At 34.4% G+C, this 13,014-nt stretch overlaps 1 protein-coding gene across 1 annotated transcript; it reads right to left on the bottom strand.

The window, feature by feature from the left end:
* Positions 1-432: 432 nt before the first annotated feature.
* Positions 433-12,242, bottom strand: LOC123219689 (phospholipase A1-IIgamma-like). Its single transcript, XM_044641681.1, has 4 exons — positions 12,046-12,242; positions 10,001-10,130; positions 1,270-1,791; positions 433-1,053 (listed from the first exon to the last, which is right to left on the bottom strand). Exons 1-4 carry the CDS (start codon positions 12,240-12,242, stop codon positions 433-435), a joined length of 1,470 nt encoding a protein of 489 aa, XP_044497616.1.
* Positions 12,243-13,014: the final 772 nt, after the last annotated feature.

Genomic DNA, 13,014 nt, shown 5'->3' with positions numbered 1-13,014 from the left:
TTCATTTGCTCTTTGGTACCCAAATAGTTTGGATCCAACAAGGTTAGTCTTGGACATACTTACCCAAAAAAGAAAAAGGTTAGCCTTCAACATACTTACCAATAAAAAGAAAATTACACTTCAACACCCCTTTAGAAACCCAAATTACCTTATTAACAAGTACTGGTGACATATGGCAGTGATGCAAACGTAGCTTATGGAAAAATCAATAAGTAGCCATATTTGGGATTCTAATACTGAACATTAATTTATTCTACAAATATTACATCGTATAAACAATGGAAAAATACCAATGACATTTATTATAGTCAGACCGAGATACAAGCTAAAAAAAATGAATTAAATACACAAAAACTAAAAAATGAACAAAAGAGCTTTAACTAGGATCCCCAGCTGAGTTCTAAAACACAACATTTTTTTTTGTCAAGAAAATTAAGCACTAGGACACTCTGGAACATAATACTCTAACTTCCATGAGCCATCATTCTGTTGAACCATTCTTTTGTTCATCATAGGATCCCACCATTCAGGTGGTACACCAAATTCGCTCTTCAAAAGATCCGCCCCTTTGTTCAAGAGTGCAATATCACGTTTAACAATCAATTCAAATTTACCACTCTCTTCAGACATCGTCCCTGCAATTCCGTGAAGATAATTCTCCAACTTATGCAAAGCACCTATTCGCTTAGCAGTATCAGCCTTTACGTAGGTTGACTTGGTAGTGTCAAATTTGAATTGTTTTCCCACTTTAAAGTAGAAAATAAAAGGCAATTTAGGAACTATGTCGTTGATGTTTCTGATGTGCAAAAGATGAAGATTGCTGAGTTTGTTGAACGCAGTCTTGAAGCCTTTGTCTCCCACCTTGGGGCTTGCAAACACGAAAGCTGTGACCATGCATGCTTGATCTGATCCCGTGGGCTTATTATATCCTCCGGAAACTATGTCCACTGCATTCAATGTTGCAAGTGCTGAACCCAAGCTATGACCTGTTATTGTTATACTGATTTCCTCGTCCTTGTACTTATCTACCAATTTCCTAAGTGCACTCAGTACCTATATATGAAGTAATTAGTTAGAAAAAATATCCATTCATTAGTGACTCGAAAATCATATTATCCCAAATTTTAAACTGTTAAGTAAAAGCTCAATATTTGGATTAGGATTTTCTCATGATCTTAGCTTTTTTGGATACCTGATCTCTAGCACTGAATTTATGTATTGTGATTTTGGGTTTGACGATGTGTAGAGTGAATGAAATCCCTGGTGCACATGAGGTTTAGGATTGTGATGAGTTTCCCCAAGTAAGTTGGAAGCTGAAGTTAGAGGCCAATTAACATCCTTCAACCATTCGCCAGTCAAAAGAGTTCCTCTCCATGAAATGAGAATGTCCCTTCGTCCTAAAGCAGCCTTTCCTTCATCTGTGGCCACTGCAATGTAACCGATCCACGAAGATTGGTCCTTGACTATCCAATCAATGCTGGAATCAATATCTGTCATTGCGTAGAGATAGTTGGTGACGGTATACTTGAAAGGATTTCCTTTCTCTAGGCCAACGTTGGAGAAAAGATCTTTGGGCGCGTATAGAGGAAATCCATACAATGCAGATGACTTGTCGTGATTGAAGGAATCATAAACAGCTTGAACCCTCTCGCCGTAGTGAATTATATATTTGCGGAGATTGATGTTAAGAGGATCCAAGAGACCTTCCCACTCATTCTCTCCGCTTAGCTGCTTCCAATTCTTTGCTAAGTCACCCATCAATGCTCTTGCTTTTGTGTTGCGACTTGGAATCTGAAAAATTAATTAAGAATGTAGTAATGTTCGTACTCGTTCAAAGAGAAGGCAGATGGAGTAATGTGTTCATTCGAAGAAAAGCCCGATGATATTTATAGACTTCAGTTTAAGTTGACAAAGTGACTAGTAATCGTTGACACATTCAAACAAATGGTGGACAATAAATTACATAGGAAATTGCTATAAAAATCTGTCTCTTTCGAAAGAATTTTCGTCCCAAAATAATCAAATTCGGCGATGCTGTTGACTCATGCGCACGTAGATTCATTCGCTCTGATACTAAACATGGGTAAGCAGTAATTAAAGACTTTTCCACAAATAAAATGAATCTGAATGAATTTTGCATTAAACGTCTGATTAGTAATTTGTTTTGTTTCTTCCGTACATATTTCGTTTAAGTTTATTTTGGAAGAAGTCCAAGTCAATTCTTTCTTCAGATCACTCATTGTCATTGACTTGTAGTTGTAATCATACTTTTCTATAATGCTATTTGTTTTACATTTGAGCGATTCAAATTTGGAAACATGCAGCTATTAAATTACAAATGTGTTGAATATTCAATATATTCTAGCTGGTTTTTGAGTGAACTTTCTTTTTGTTGAGAAAAAAATAATAATAATTGAAAGCAAAAATTGTCTTCCTCTAAGCTTGGTGCCCAAGAATGATTACTTTATTATTCCTTGACCAATGCCTGGTCCGCCTTCCATTAAACAGTATTTCAGCTATGACATAGTAAAATTTGCATCATCAAGAAATATGTATGAATCCAACGTTTGAGAAATGAAGAACCGAAGAAAATTTGAGAGAACTGGAAGCAAGAAATGAGATCTTTTTTAATTGAATTACATAAAATGGGCTGTTCAACCACAAGTCTGCACTCCAATTACAAAAACAATTTGCGCTTCCCAATTAAGTCAACGATCTGGATTTTTTAATCAACAACGTCTTGTTCTCAATAACACTATTCACAATTCACAATCTGTATTATTTTACTCAACCAATCTGGATTTTTCAAAATTATTATATCCAATATTTATTTTTAACAATCTGCAATTTCCAATTAAGTACAAACAACAGTTCCAGCAACGCGATTCACAGTCAACAATCTACATTTTTTTTTTTTGGGATAACAAGGTATATATAGACGAAAACAAGGCACCTACAAAAGAGAGCTTATGAACTAACTAAGCTCACTCTGCCTAGCTACAGGATAGCAGAAGCAAACTAGAATTGGTGCCACTACCCAAGAAAAGACTATACAAAGCTAGCGGGCCTATAAGGGTTTCTACAATGATAGAGTTCAAGAGAAAACCCCTAAAAGAACTAATAGAATCAAAAAAACCAAAAGTGGTCTTAAGCCAGTTCCTCATGGTCAAACTATACAAAAAAATCATTCACATCATAATGCATAGCAAAGACAACTATGAAAAGGTTAATGACTATGTCATTGGCATTGCTCGGACATATTGAGGTCACTTGAAGAAGAGACAAATGATGTTAAATAAAATATTCATTCTTATTCTAGATGATTATGATTTTATTTGATTTTGCTCTTGATGTGTGTACATTATTTTTCTTATTTCATAGGATTAGGAATCCTCACAAGATTCAAATTCCTATCAAACCATCATGTAATATTATAAATCATAAATTTAATCAATAATATTAATTCAATTTACACACCAATTCATAACACTTTCGGTATTAGAGTAGCTAAAATCCTCTTATACTTTTCAACATTAAAATTTGTCTTTTTCCTTCCAAACACTAAATGTTTCCATTTTTGTAAAACTGCATTCCCCTCTGTTTTTAAGGTTTTCTCTTTGCACTTTGGCAAATTTCAACTGACCCCCAATATTTTTCCTATTTTCACCTTCACCCTTAGCTTTTAAAATCTTTTTAACGCACCCTTTCTCTTATCCAAGAATATTGCTCCTTTTCCATCATTCATCCTTCTCCATCTCTAGCTTTCTATCTGCCAGAGACTATGCTGCCATCAACTTAGCATCCGTCTCCCATGAAGTTCTCTTCCTTTTGATGTAAACATAATGGTTTCTCTCATATTTTGCATTGTTCTTGAATGCCTCCCTCTTTTTGTTTTGTATGCCTACTTTAGTCAAATTCTTCATAGATGTTTCTTGGTTGTTGCTCGTCTTTTGTCATTGTGATCTCTCCATTAGAATAGATGTCTTCTAATCGATCGACATATTGCCCATGGCTAATGTTAAGACAACTATGGTCACCATCCCTCATGGTTGTCCATCCCTTGATTTCTCCATATCGACAACCCATTTTCACACCATAAATAATTTTTCTCCAATGGTGGTTAGTTTTTCGTCTGTGCTATTATTGCCCTTCCCATCAATTACTATAACCACTACTAATATGGGCTCTGTTTTCCTAATGTCCTTACTACCTATAATGGTCAAGATCGAGAGCTATTTTTCTTCACTCATGGTTTGCGATACTCATAGTGCATGGAAGTCTCTACTTCTTGATGTTCTTGCGATTCACAATTTGCAACTTTTGATTGCTTGTGATGCACGATCACTGCCACCATTCCTACTCGATGGCACTCCTAATCTATCTCATTCTCACTATTTATGAGTTGATAGATTGGTGTTGACTTGAATTAAATCCATATATCTCTTACACTTGTTCAGTCCTTGTTGTTGCTTTGTGCTATTACTTTTGAAGCATGGTCCTTGCTTTATGATTTCTTGAATCCAAATTTTGGGATCCATCTTTACTCTATTTATGACAAGTTATGCACTTTTTGGAAAGATTCAGATCAGATAATGGTTGATTATCTTATTGATGCCAAGTTTATCTTTGATTCTCTTGTTACAATTTATTTTTCTATTCCAAATACTGATTTTGTAGAGCATGTTGTTGATGGTTTAGGTCTTGAGTACCAATCCTTCTTTATTTTCTTACATTTTCGGTTATCCACTACATTTGATGAACTCTATAATGTTCTCCTTCATGATAAGGATCCTTAAAAAAATTCTTTGGTATGTTTCCTTTAGTTGTTGCTATGACTCCTACTTTATCCTCCCTACAATCATTGGGTTTGTCCAAGTCTTCTAATAAACGCAACTTTCATGGCTATAATAAGCCTAGTCATGTTCATGGTAATAGTGGACAATCTGCTTCTTGCCAGCAATCTCAACCCTCATATCAACTTCCTTTAATCTAGACTCTGCCTGGTGTTTTCCTCAAAATGCTTGCCAAATTTGAGATAAACATGGGCATTCTGCTCGTGTTTGTCCATAGCGAGAAAATTTTGCCTATACAGAAGATTCAGTGATTACTCATTTTGCTGCTATTTTCATGTGTGTTCTCTCTTATTCAAATTAGGTTTTGGACATTGGTCTATATATCATATGACACCTAATGCTTTGATCCTATCCTCTCCTTAACTTCACACTAGTATGTCTTTTGTGATTGTTGGTAATAGTGATTCATTGTCAATTCACATCAAGGGTCTATTTATTTATCTAAATCTCTTCATTCTCTAATTATCTTATTTGATGGCTTGTTTGTTCAATCATTACATAAAAATTTGTTGTCCATTCATTACTTCTAATACTAATTTTTTTTTTTGTCTTCTTGACTCGTTTGGTTTTGTGATTAAGGACAAATAGGCAATGTTAATTCTTCTCTTTGGTCACAACAGTAACATCTTTATTCGTTGACTCTCTTGTCATTATAGCCTATTCGTTTATTCGTGTCTCGTTTGATATCTAACATCATTGTCTTGATCATCCATCTTTTATACTGTTCAAAACTATACTTACCTCAATGTCTAGTCTAGCTTAGATCTCTCATTTGTTTGTCAAATATGTCATCTTGGTAAAGGTCATTGTCTCTCTTTTACCAAACGTATTTTTATTGCTTGCCGCCCTTTTGAGCTTCTTCACCTTAATGTTTGGGGTATTGCTCCCATCCTATCTTTGTCAACATTTTGGTATTATTTGTCTATTGTTGCTGATTTTAGTTGGCATGCATGGTTACACATTATGTTTAGAAAGTCTAACGTTATTGATGTATTTGTTAAATTTAAATTAATAATAGAAAACCTTCTTTCTTGTTTTATTCAAATTATTTTTTTTAATGGAGATAGTGAATTTGATAACAAATTATTTCGTTTCTTCCTTGAGTCACATGGTATTACACATCAATTATCTTATCCCTACACTCTTACTCAAAATAGTGTTGTTGAGAGCAAACATAATGACATAGTGGAAAAAATGACATTGTCTTTTATTGCAAGTTGACTTGCCCCCTGCTTTTTAGTGGAGACTTTCTTTATTATTGTGCTTTTGGGTAATAGGTTGCCCACACCATTACTCATGGATAAGAGTCCTTTTGAAGTTCTTTTTCACTGTCTTCCAAATAATGAATTTTTATGTACTTTTGGTTGTGTCTATATCCTTTGCTCACCCCAACTACTCTACATAAATTGGCACTCTAGTCTACTATATGTTTATTCTTAGGGTATGATACTTCACATCGTCGGTGTCATTGTCTCCATATATAGTTTCATGAGATTGTCTTTCTTGTCTATGGTATTGTTTCTCTCTTCTTAGATCCTTCTTCAAGGTTTCGCTCCTTGTTAGTCTTGTCTATAACTATTTAGCTCTTAAATATGGTTGGCCCACCTCTATCTAGTGTTTATATAGTGCCATTTGGTCTTGTGTAGCCTAACAATAGCTATCCACTGCTCATAGACTTTGCTAGTTCTCATATTTCACCTTCAGTTACTTTCACCTCTAAGAAGACCTTATTATTTGATTAATCTAAGACATCATCTATCTAGCCTAAGTTTTAGAGCATCAATGAGATCATGGATTCCTCTCTTCATGTGCTTCCTCAGGCTCTTATTATTGAAGCTACTAATCTTGTATTCTATGAGCTAACCACCTTCAAGCAAACTTAGTCATTTCCTTATTAGCATAAGATGATGAGTGAAGAATATGAAACTCTAATGAGAAATAACAAATAAATTCTTATTTTGTCATCTTATTAGTAGAATTTAGTTGGTTGTCATTAGGTTTACAAGGTCAAATGTTATGTAGATGGGTCTATTGAGAGGTATAAAGCTCGTTTGATTGCCAAGGGTTTTCAACAATAGATATGTGTAGATTTTAGAGATACATTTAGTCCTATTGTCAAATCGACTATTATCCGCATAGTTCTTACTATCGTAATTATGTATGAATAGTTGTTATGCAAACTCAATGTCAAGAATGCCTTTCTTTAGGGGTATGTCATTGAAAAAGTGCTCATAGAGTAACCTCTTAGGTTTATAGACCCCAATCAACCATCTCATGTTTGTCGTCTTATTAAGGTTATCTATAGCCTTAAACAGGCACCTCTAGTGTGTTATCATCATTTGTATTCCTTTTTACTTGACTATAGGTTTCTTAATAGTCAGTTTGATCACTCATTATTTATTCATCGTACATCTACATCAATTGTGATTCCACTTATTTATATGGATGATTTAGTTGTTATAGATTTTGATGCCTCGATTATTATAGATTGTGTCTCTATCTTATATTGTGTCATTGCTTGTCTAGATTTGGGTACACTCAATTTCTTTTTTGGTATGGAAGTTGTTTGCTAGTCTACCACTTTGAATCTAACTCAATGATGCTATATCGTCAATTTTCGTTGTCACTTCTAACTTGACATATGTGCTCCTTGTGTTATCCCTTTTGTTAGTTCCAAACCATAACCAATCATTGATGATGTCCCATTTCTAGAAGTTACATTTATCATAGGATGGTTGGTGGCCTTCAGTATCTTACTCTCATTTGGTTAACATCGTCTTTGCTATCAATCAAGTAGCTTAGCAACTATCTATTCCTACTTACAAAGACATGTGTACAATCAAACATATCTTGTGGTCTATTAAAGGCACCCTATTTCATGGCCTCACCTTTCATTATGACTTTAGCCTTCATTTTATTGCCTATTTGAATGTTAATTGAGCGACTGGTGTTTCCATATGACACTCCGTCACTAATGGTTGAATTTTTCTTGGACGCAACCTTGTTTATTGGACTACCAAGAAATAAGTTGTTGTGTCCCCTTCTAATGTAGAGTTTGACTATCATACACTTGCACATGTGACTGTTGATGTTTTATGGTTTTTTTATCTTTTATAGAAGCTCGGTATTCCACTGTATTCACTCCACTTCTATTTTATGACAATTAATTAGCTCTACACATGCCTACCAATCCCTGTTTCATACTCACACTTAACATATCAACATTGATCTATATTTCATTTGTGTGTTGGTTGCTCGTGAGGCTATTCGACTCCAACATATTCCTAGCATATCTCAGGTTGCAAATATTTTTAGAATGAGACTGTTTTGTGAGCGTTTTCTCTCGTTTTGTCAATAATTGTAGTTTTGTAAGTTCTTGCTATAATTTCAGGGGAGTGTTAAATAACATGTTCATTCCTATTCTAGATGATTCTAATTTTGTTTGATTTTGTTCTTGATGTGTACATTATTTTTCTTATTTCATAAGATTAGGAATTGTCATAGAATTCATATTCCTATTCAAATTGTCATGTAATATTATAAATTGTATAATATTTAATCAATAATTTTTATTCTATTTACATCCCAATTCATAACTCTTTTAGATGATAGGTACTAGGATTTGTTATGAGTGGCTTCTAATATCTTTTAATATTCTAATACCTTTCTTGGCTTTTTAGGTAAAATCAAGTATAGTATATGATCTTATTAGTTTAACAATATGGATTTTTCAATAATAACAAACCCAGTCTATATTTTCAGCAAACTATAGGTTTCAACCATAGACACTAGTTCCAATGATCACCATGTCACACAAATTGCATTGTTTAATCATTGACATCAGTTTCAACAATTAACATATCTCACAATCTTGCAACATCAATTAGTTTCAATCCATATTCAGCATCAATTACTACTAATTGAGCATCAAATAATCTTACAACAACCAATAACGAGAAAATACTTTAGCATTAACCTAGAACATTCTAATAGGTAACAATAACCACAATTAACTATTGTTTCTTTGCCTAGCAGTTATCATCAGAAAATTAGTGTAGTCAATACAGAAATTATTTGACTACAGAACAATCACCACTCTTTGATGAATTTATTGAATTTGTTATTAGAGAACTCTAAGTTTTTTTAAGATTTTAGAATGTGAATACAAGAGATTGTTGAAACATCTTCAAATGATTCTAATCTATATAGATTGAGAGAAAGCCTATGTATAGAAAATTGATAAGCGACTAAGAGTTTTATGACAATATTAACGTTTTGAAACTCACTTGGAACATATTTAATGACCAACCGTATGCTAGTGACTTTATCACAAATATAATGGGCTTCTATTTTTACATACTTGGTCTTGACAAAATATATTGGATTAAAGGCTATATGAACTAGCACTTTGATTATCACGCCATATCATTAGAGGAGCGCAAAAATTAAGACCAGGTCTAATAGATAAACTTATTATCCTAGCAATTAATTTATATTGTTGGTTGGATTAGTGTTTTGCATATATTTAGCCTCTGTTGAAAATAAAGCTTCAACCCTTTGCTTTGTGTAGAATTCCATTAAATGACAATAACTGGTTGTACACCTTTTTTCATGTAAACTATTAACCTAATCAACATAAAAGAAAATAGTTTAACTGCAAACTTATGTATCTAAGAACCTTATTGTAAGCTTTCTAATGAAAAAATGTTGGTTTTTAGCAAAAATTGACTCAGTCTATTGACAGAGAATGCAATATTTGGCCTAGATAAAGTAAGATATTGTAAAAACACCTATAATGCTTCTATAGACAGAAGAATTCTTAAAAGTTAGGTTTTCATCAAGGGACAGCCTAGTGCTAATCTCAAATGGTTTTGCTTGAAACATTTTGGCCTTAAAAAGCAAATCTTGTTCATATTTGGATTGATTTAGGTGTTTAACAAAAGCATTTCTAGTGACCCCAAAGTGATGGAAAAGGTGAGTTTCATTGGAAGTGTAAAGAAAGCAAAATTTCTCACCTTTGTTTTATAGATGACCTCCTCAGTTTTTGAAAGGCCAAAGAAAAATCATTAAAGCTCATCAAAGAAGCTTTATGTACTTTCAATAACTAGTCAGGACTGAAAGCTAACAACACCAAAAGCAACATTTACCTTTCTGGGGTCATCAATGAAGAGAAAGTTTTGTTGAAGGAGATCCTCAAATTTTGAAGTTGGGACTATTCCTTTTAAATACCTTGGAGTTCCCATGGTCTTTACTAAGCTTTCCTTGAAAGATTGCAAACTGCTCATAAATAAAAACCATGGTATAATTACCTCTTGCAATATTAAATTCCTCTTCTATGTTGGAAGACTAATGTTGATTGAATCTATCCTTTTTAGCATTCAAATTTATTGATCGTCTCCCTTTTTATAAGGAGATAGATGCCAAGCTTTAGTCCTTCTTTTGGTCAGACATCAACCTTAACCATAACAAAGCTAAAGTTGCTTGGGAGGAAGTTTGTGCTTCAAAGAAGGAAGGTGCTTTGGGTACCATGAAAAGCAAAGACTAGAATAAAACGGCTATGACCAAGAATCTTTGGGACCTCACTCAAATCAAGAGCTCCTTCGTATAGGTAAATTAGATGAAAACAAATAGGCTTAAAGGTAAGAGCCTTTGGGAGATTAAAACCATTAATGATAACCTATGGTATTGGGAGAAGCTAATAAAGTTGAGAGAGGATATGAGAGATAGAATCCAACACCGTATTGGGAATGGGGAAAATACTTTTCTTTGGATGGACAATTGGCACCCAGTGGGCTCGCTTCTTGATAAGTATGACAATAGAATTATTGATGATTCAAGTCTTAGGAGAAATGCTAAAATGGAGGATATCATAAATGGTAAGGATTGGAAATGGTCAATGGAAAACTCGGTAGACTTAATAGAGGTTAAGGAGTTGGTTAAAGATCACTTTACTAGAAAATCAGATATTTTGGTTTGGACCCCTAGCCCTAATCAGACATTTTCTATTAGTTCAGCTTGAATGAATTTCATGCAAGGAGAAATGAAGTTAGTTGGGCTGATATAGTTTGGCATAAAAAATTCATTTCAATACATGTTGTTATCTTGTGGCTAGCCATGAAACAAAAGCTTTCTATGAAGGACAAGTTACATAGAATTGGAATCATAAATTCCGCAACTTGTGTGTTATGTGGCTCTCATGATGAGGACATCAACTGCCTCTTTTTCCAATGTAATTTTAGTAGTTACATTTGGAAAGAAATTCTTGAGAGATTTGAGCTGGACTATGGAGGTCAACCTTGGATGAGGTATATTGAAATAAATGCAAGAGAATGGAAAAGGAATAAATTGAAGCATGTGATGGGAAAATTGAGGTTGGGAGCAACTACCTATATTATCTAGAGAGAAAGAAACAACAGAATTTTTTCAAGAGGCATGCAATCCAAGGAATGCATTAAGGAGAACATAAGAAGATTAGTGGGGGACAAACGCACTGAGCTTACAAATGCGCAACCCTCATGGAGTAATGGAAGAATAGCTAGGAAATAGGACCTGCCAATGTGCATATTTAAACAAGCTCTGCAACATGCCCAAGAACATGTCCAAGATGTTGTGCAAGAGGAAGTTTTTTTTTCTATCAAAGGTTCTATTTTTCAGCTGTTATGCTTGGAGCCTTGTTGGCGGCTGGTTTCTGGAAATTTAGTTAATCCAGACCTGCTGCTTCTCCTCATTTCCTGAAAGTTGCTAAAATTAGATTACTACATGACTTACTACTTGGTTTATCCTCCCTGCTGCATGTTTACTCTCCTAGATATTTCTAGTGCAAGGGTGTTGATCAGCTTTTCAAGAACCTTCCTACAGAAGAATGCACTCACTGTCCTGGCCACAGCTACATATCCTCATTCTTGAAGATTTTTCTTTCAACCTGCTCCTTGCACAGTGCTTCTTGCAAATCTACATTTCTCCTTGGCAAGATATTTGCTTGGTTACTGCAGGTGGTTACCAATTTAAAGCAAGCTGATGCTGCCTAGTGCACTTGTGGTCCTTTGTTGCTTTCCTCGGACGTGTTTTGGCTAGCTAATCTGCTGACTGCCTCTGATGTCCTATACTTGCTGTTGGATAATTTTTTGCATGTGGATTTCTTTACTGTTATATACTGCTTGTTGGTGATCTGCAAAGTCCTCTGTATGGCTACTATATACTACTTCGGTCAAAATTCTCTATTTTTGTAGAATGTGCTGTTGTCAAGGTTTCTGCTATTGCACCTGCTCCTTCCTCATGCCGCAGCTTCCTCCAGTCCCAGGTTTGGCCTTTTGGCCTCTCTGGAATTTTTTCCAGGTTGATCTGCAATTTCCCCAACAGCTCCTGGTGGTTTTCCTGAAACAGACCCATTGCAGCTCCAGGTGGTTTTATTATATTAATGTTGTTTTTTTGTTTCTCTGAATTTTATCATTGTAGAAACTCTGATAAGTCTTCAAAAGGAATTGACCATCGCTAGCTTGTACGTTTATGATGCAAGCCTGGTTTGGATCTAGTCTTTTCCTTCATTGTACTCCCCTGGAGATGGGTGAGCTTAGTCTGTTTGTCCGGGCCCTTGCTTGGCCCGTTGTTTCTTTGTACAAATATATTTTCACCTAACCAAAAAAGGAAAAAAAAAAAGTGAAGGAAATAATGAAGAAATCATAAGACCTTTAAGGAAAATTTATCATTCAAATGTTTTACTAAAATGTCAATTAGCTCCACATCATATTTAGTGAGGACTATATCATCAGCATATACTAACACATATATAACCTTGTGGTTAGTCTGATATAAAAAGATATTGGTGCCCACTATAACACTGACAAAGCCCTAAGACAACAATACAACCTTCAATTTTTGAAATCAGAACCTAAAAGCCTGTTTTAAACCAAACAAATCTCTGTTCATTTTACTGATGCACTTGAAATCATTATTGACATAGCAAAATGCTCAAGTTGACTCAGTTACACTTGCTCTTCTAAATCCCTGTTTAAGAAGACATTATTAATATCAATCTATTTAATGGTCTAGCCATACACAACTAATCTAAGAATAATTCAAATGGTGGCAACTTTAAAAACTAGACCAAATGTTTTAAAATAATCTACTCTTAATGTTCGTTGAAATCTCTTAGCTATACCAG

Source organism: Mangifera indica, chromosome 6 (assembly GCF_011075055.1).
Source record: "Mangifera indica cultivar Alphonso chromosome 6, CATAS_Mindica_2.1, whole genome shotgun sequence".
Classification (NCBI taxonomy): Eukaryota; Viridiplantae; Streptophyta; class Magnoliopsida; order Sapindales; family Anacardiaceae; genus Mangifera; species Mangifera indica.
Note: the sequence above shows the minus strand (reverse complement) of the source record. Positions and strands in the feature narration are given on the sequence as shown.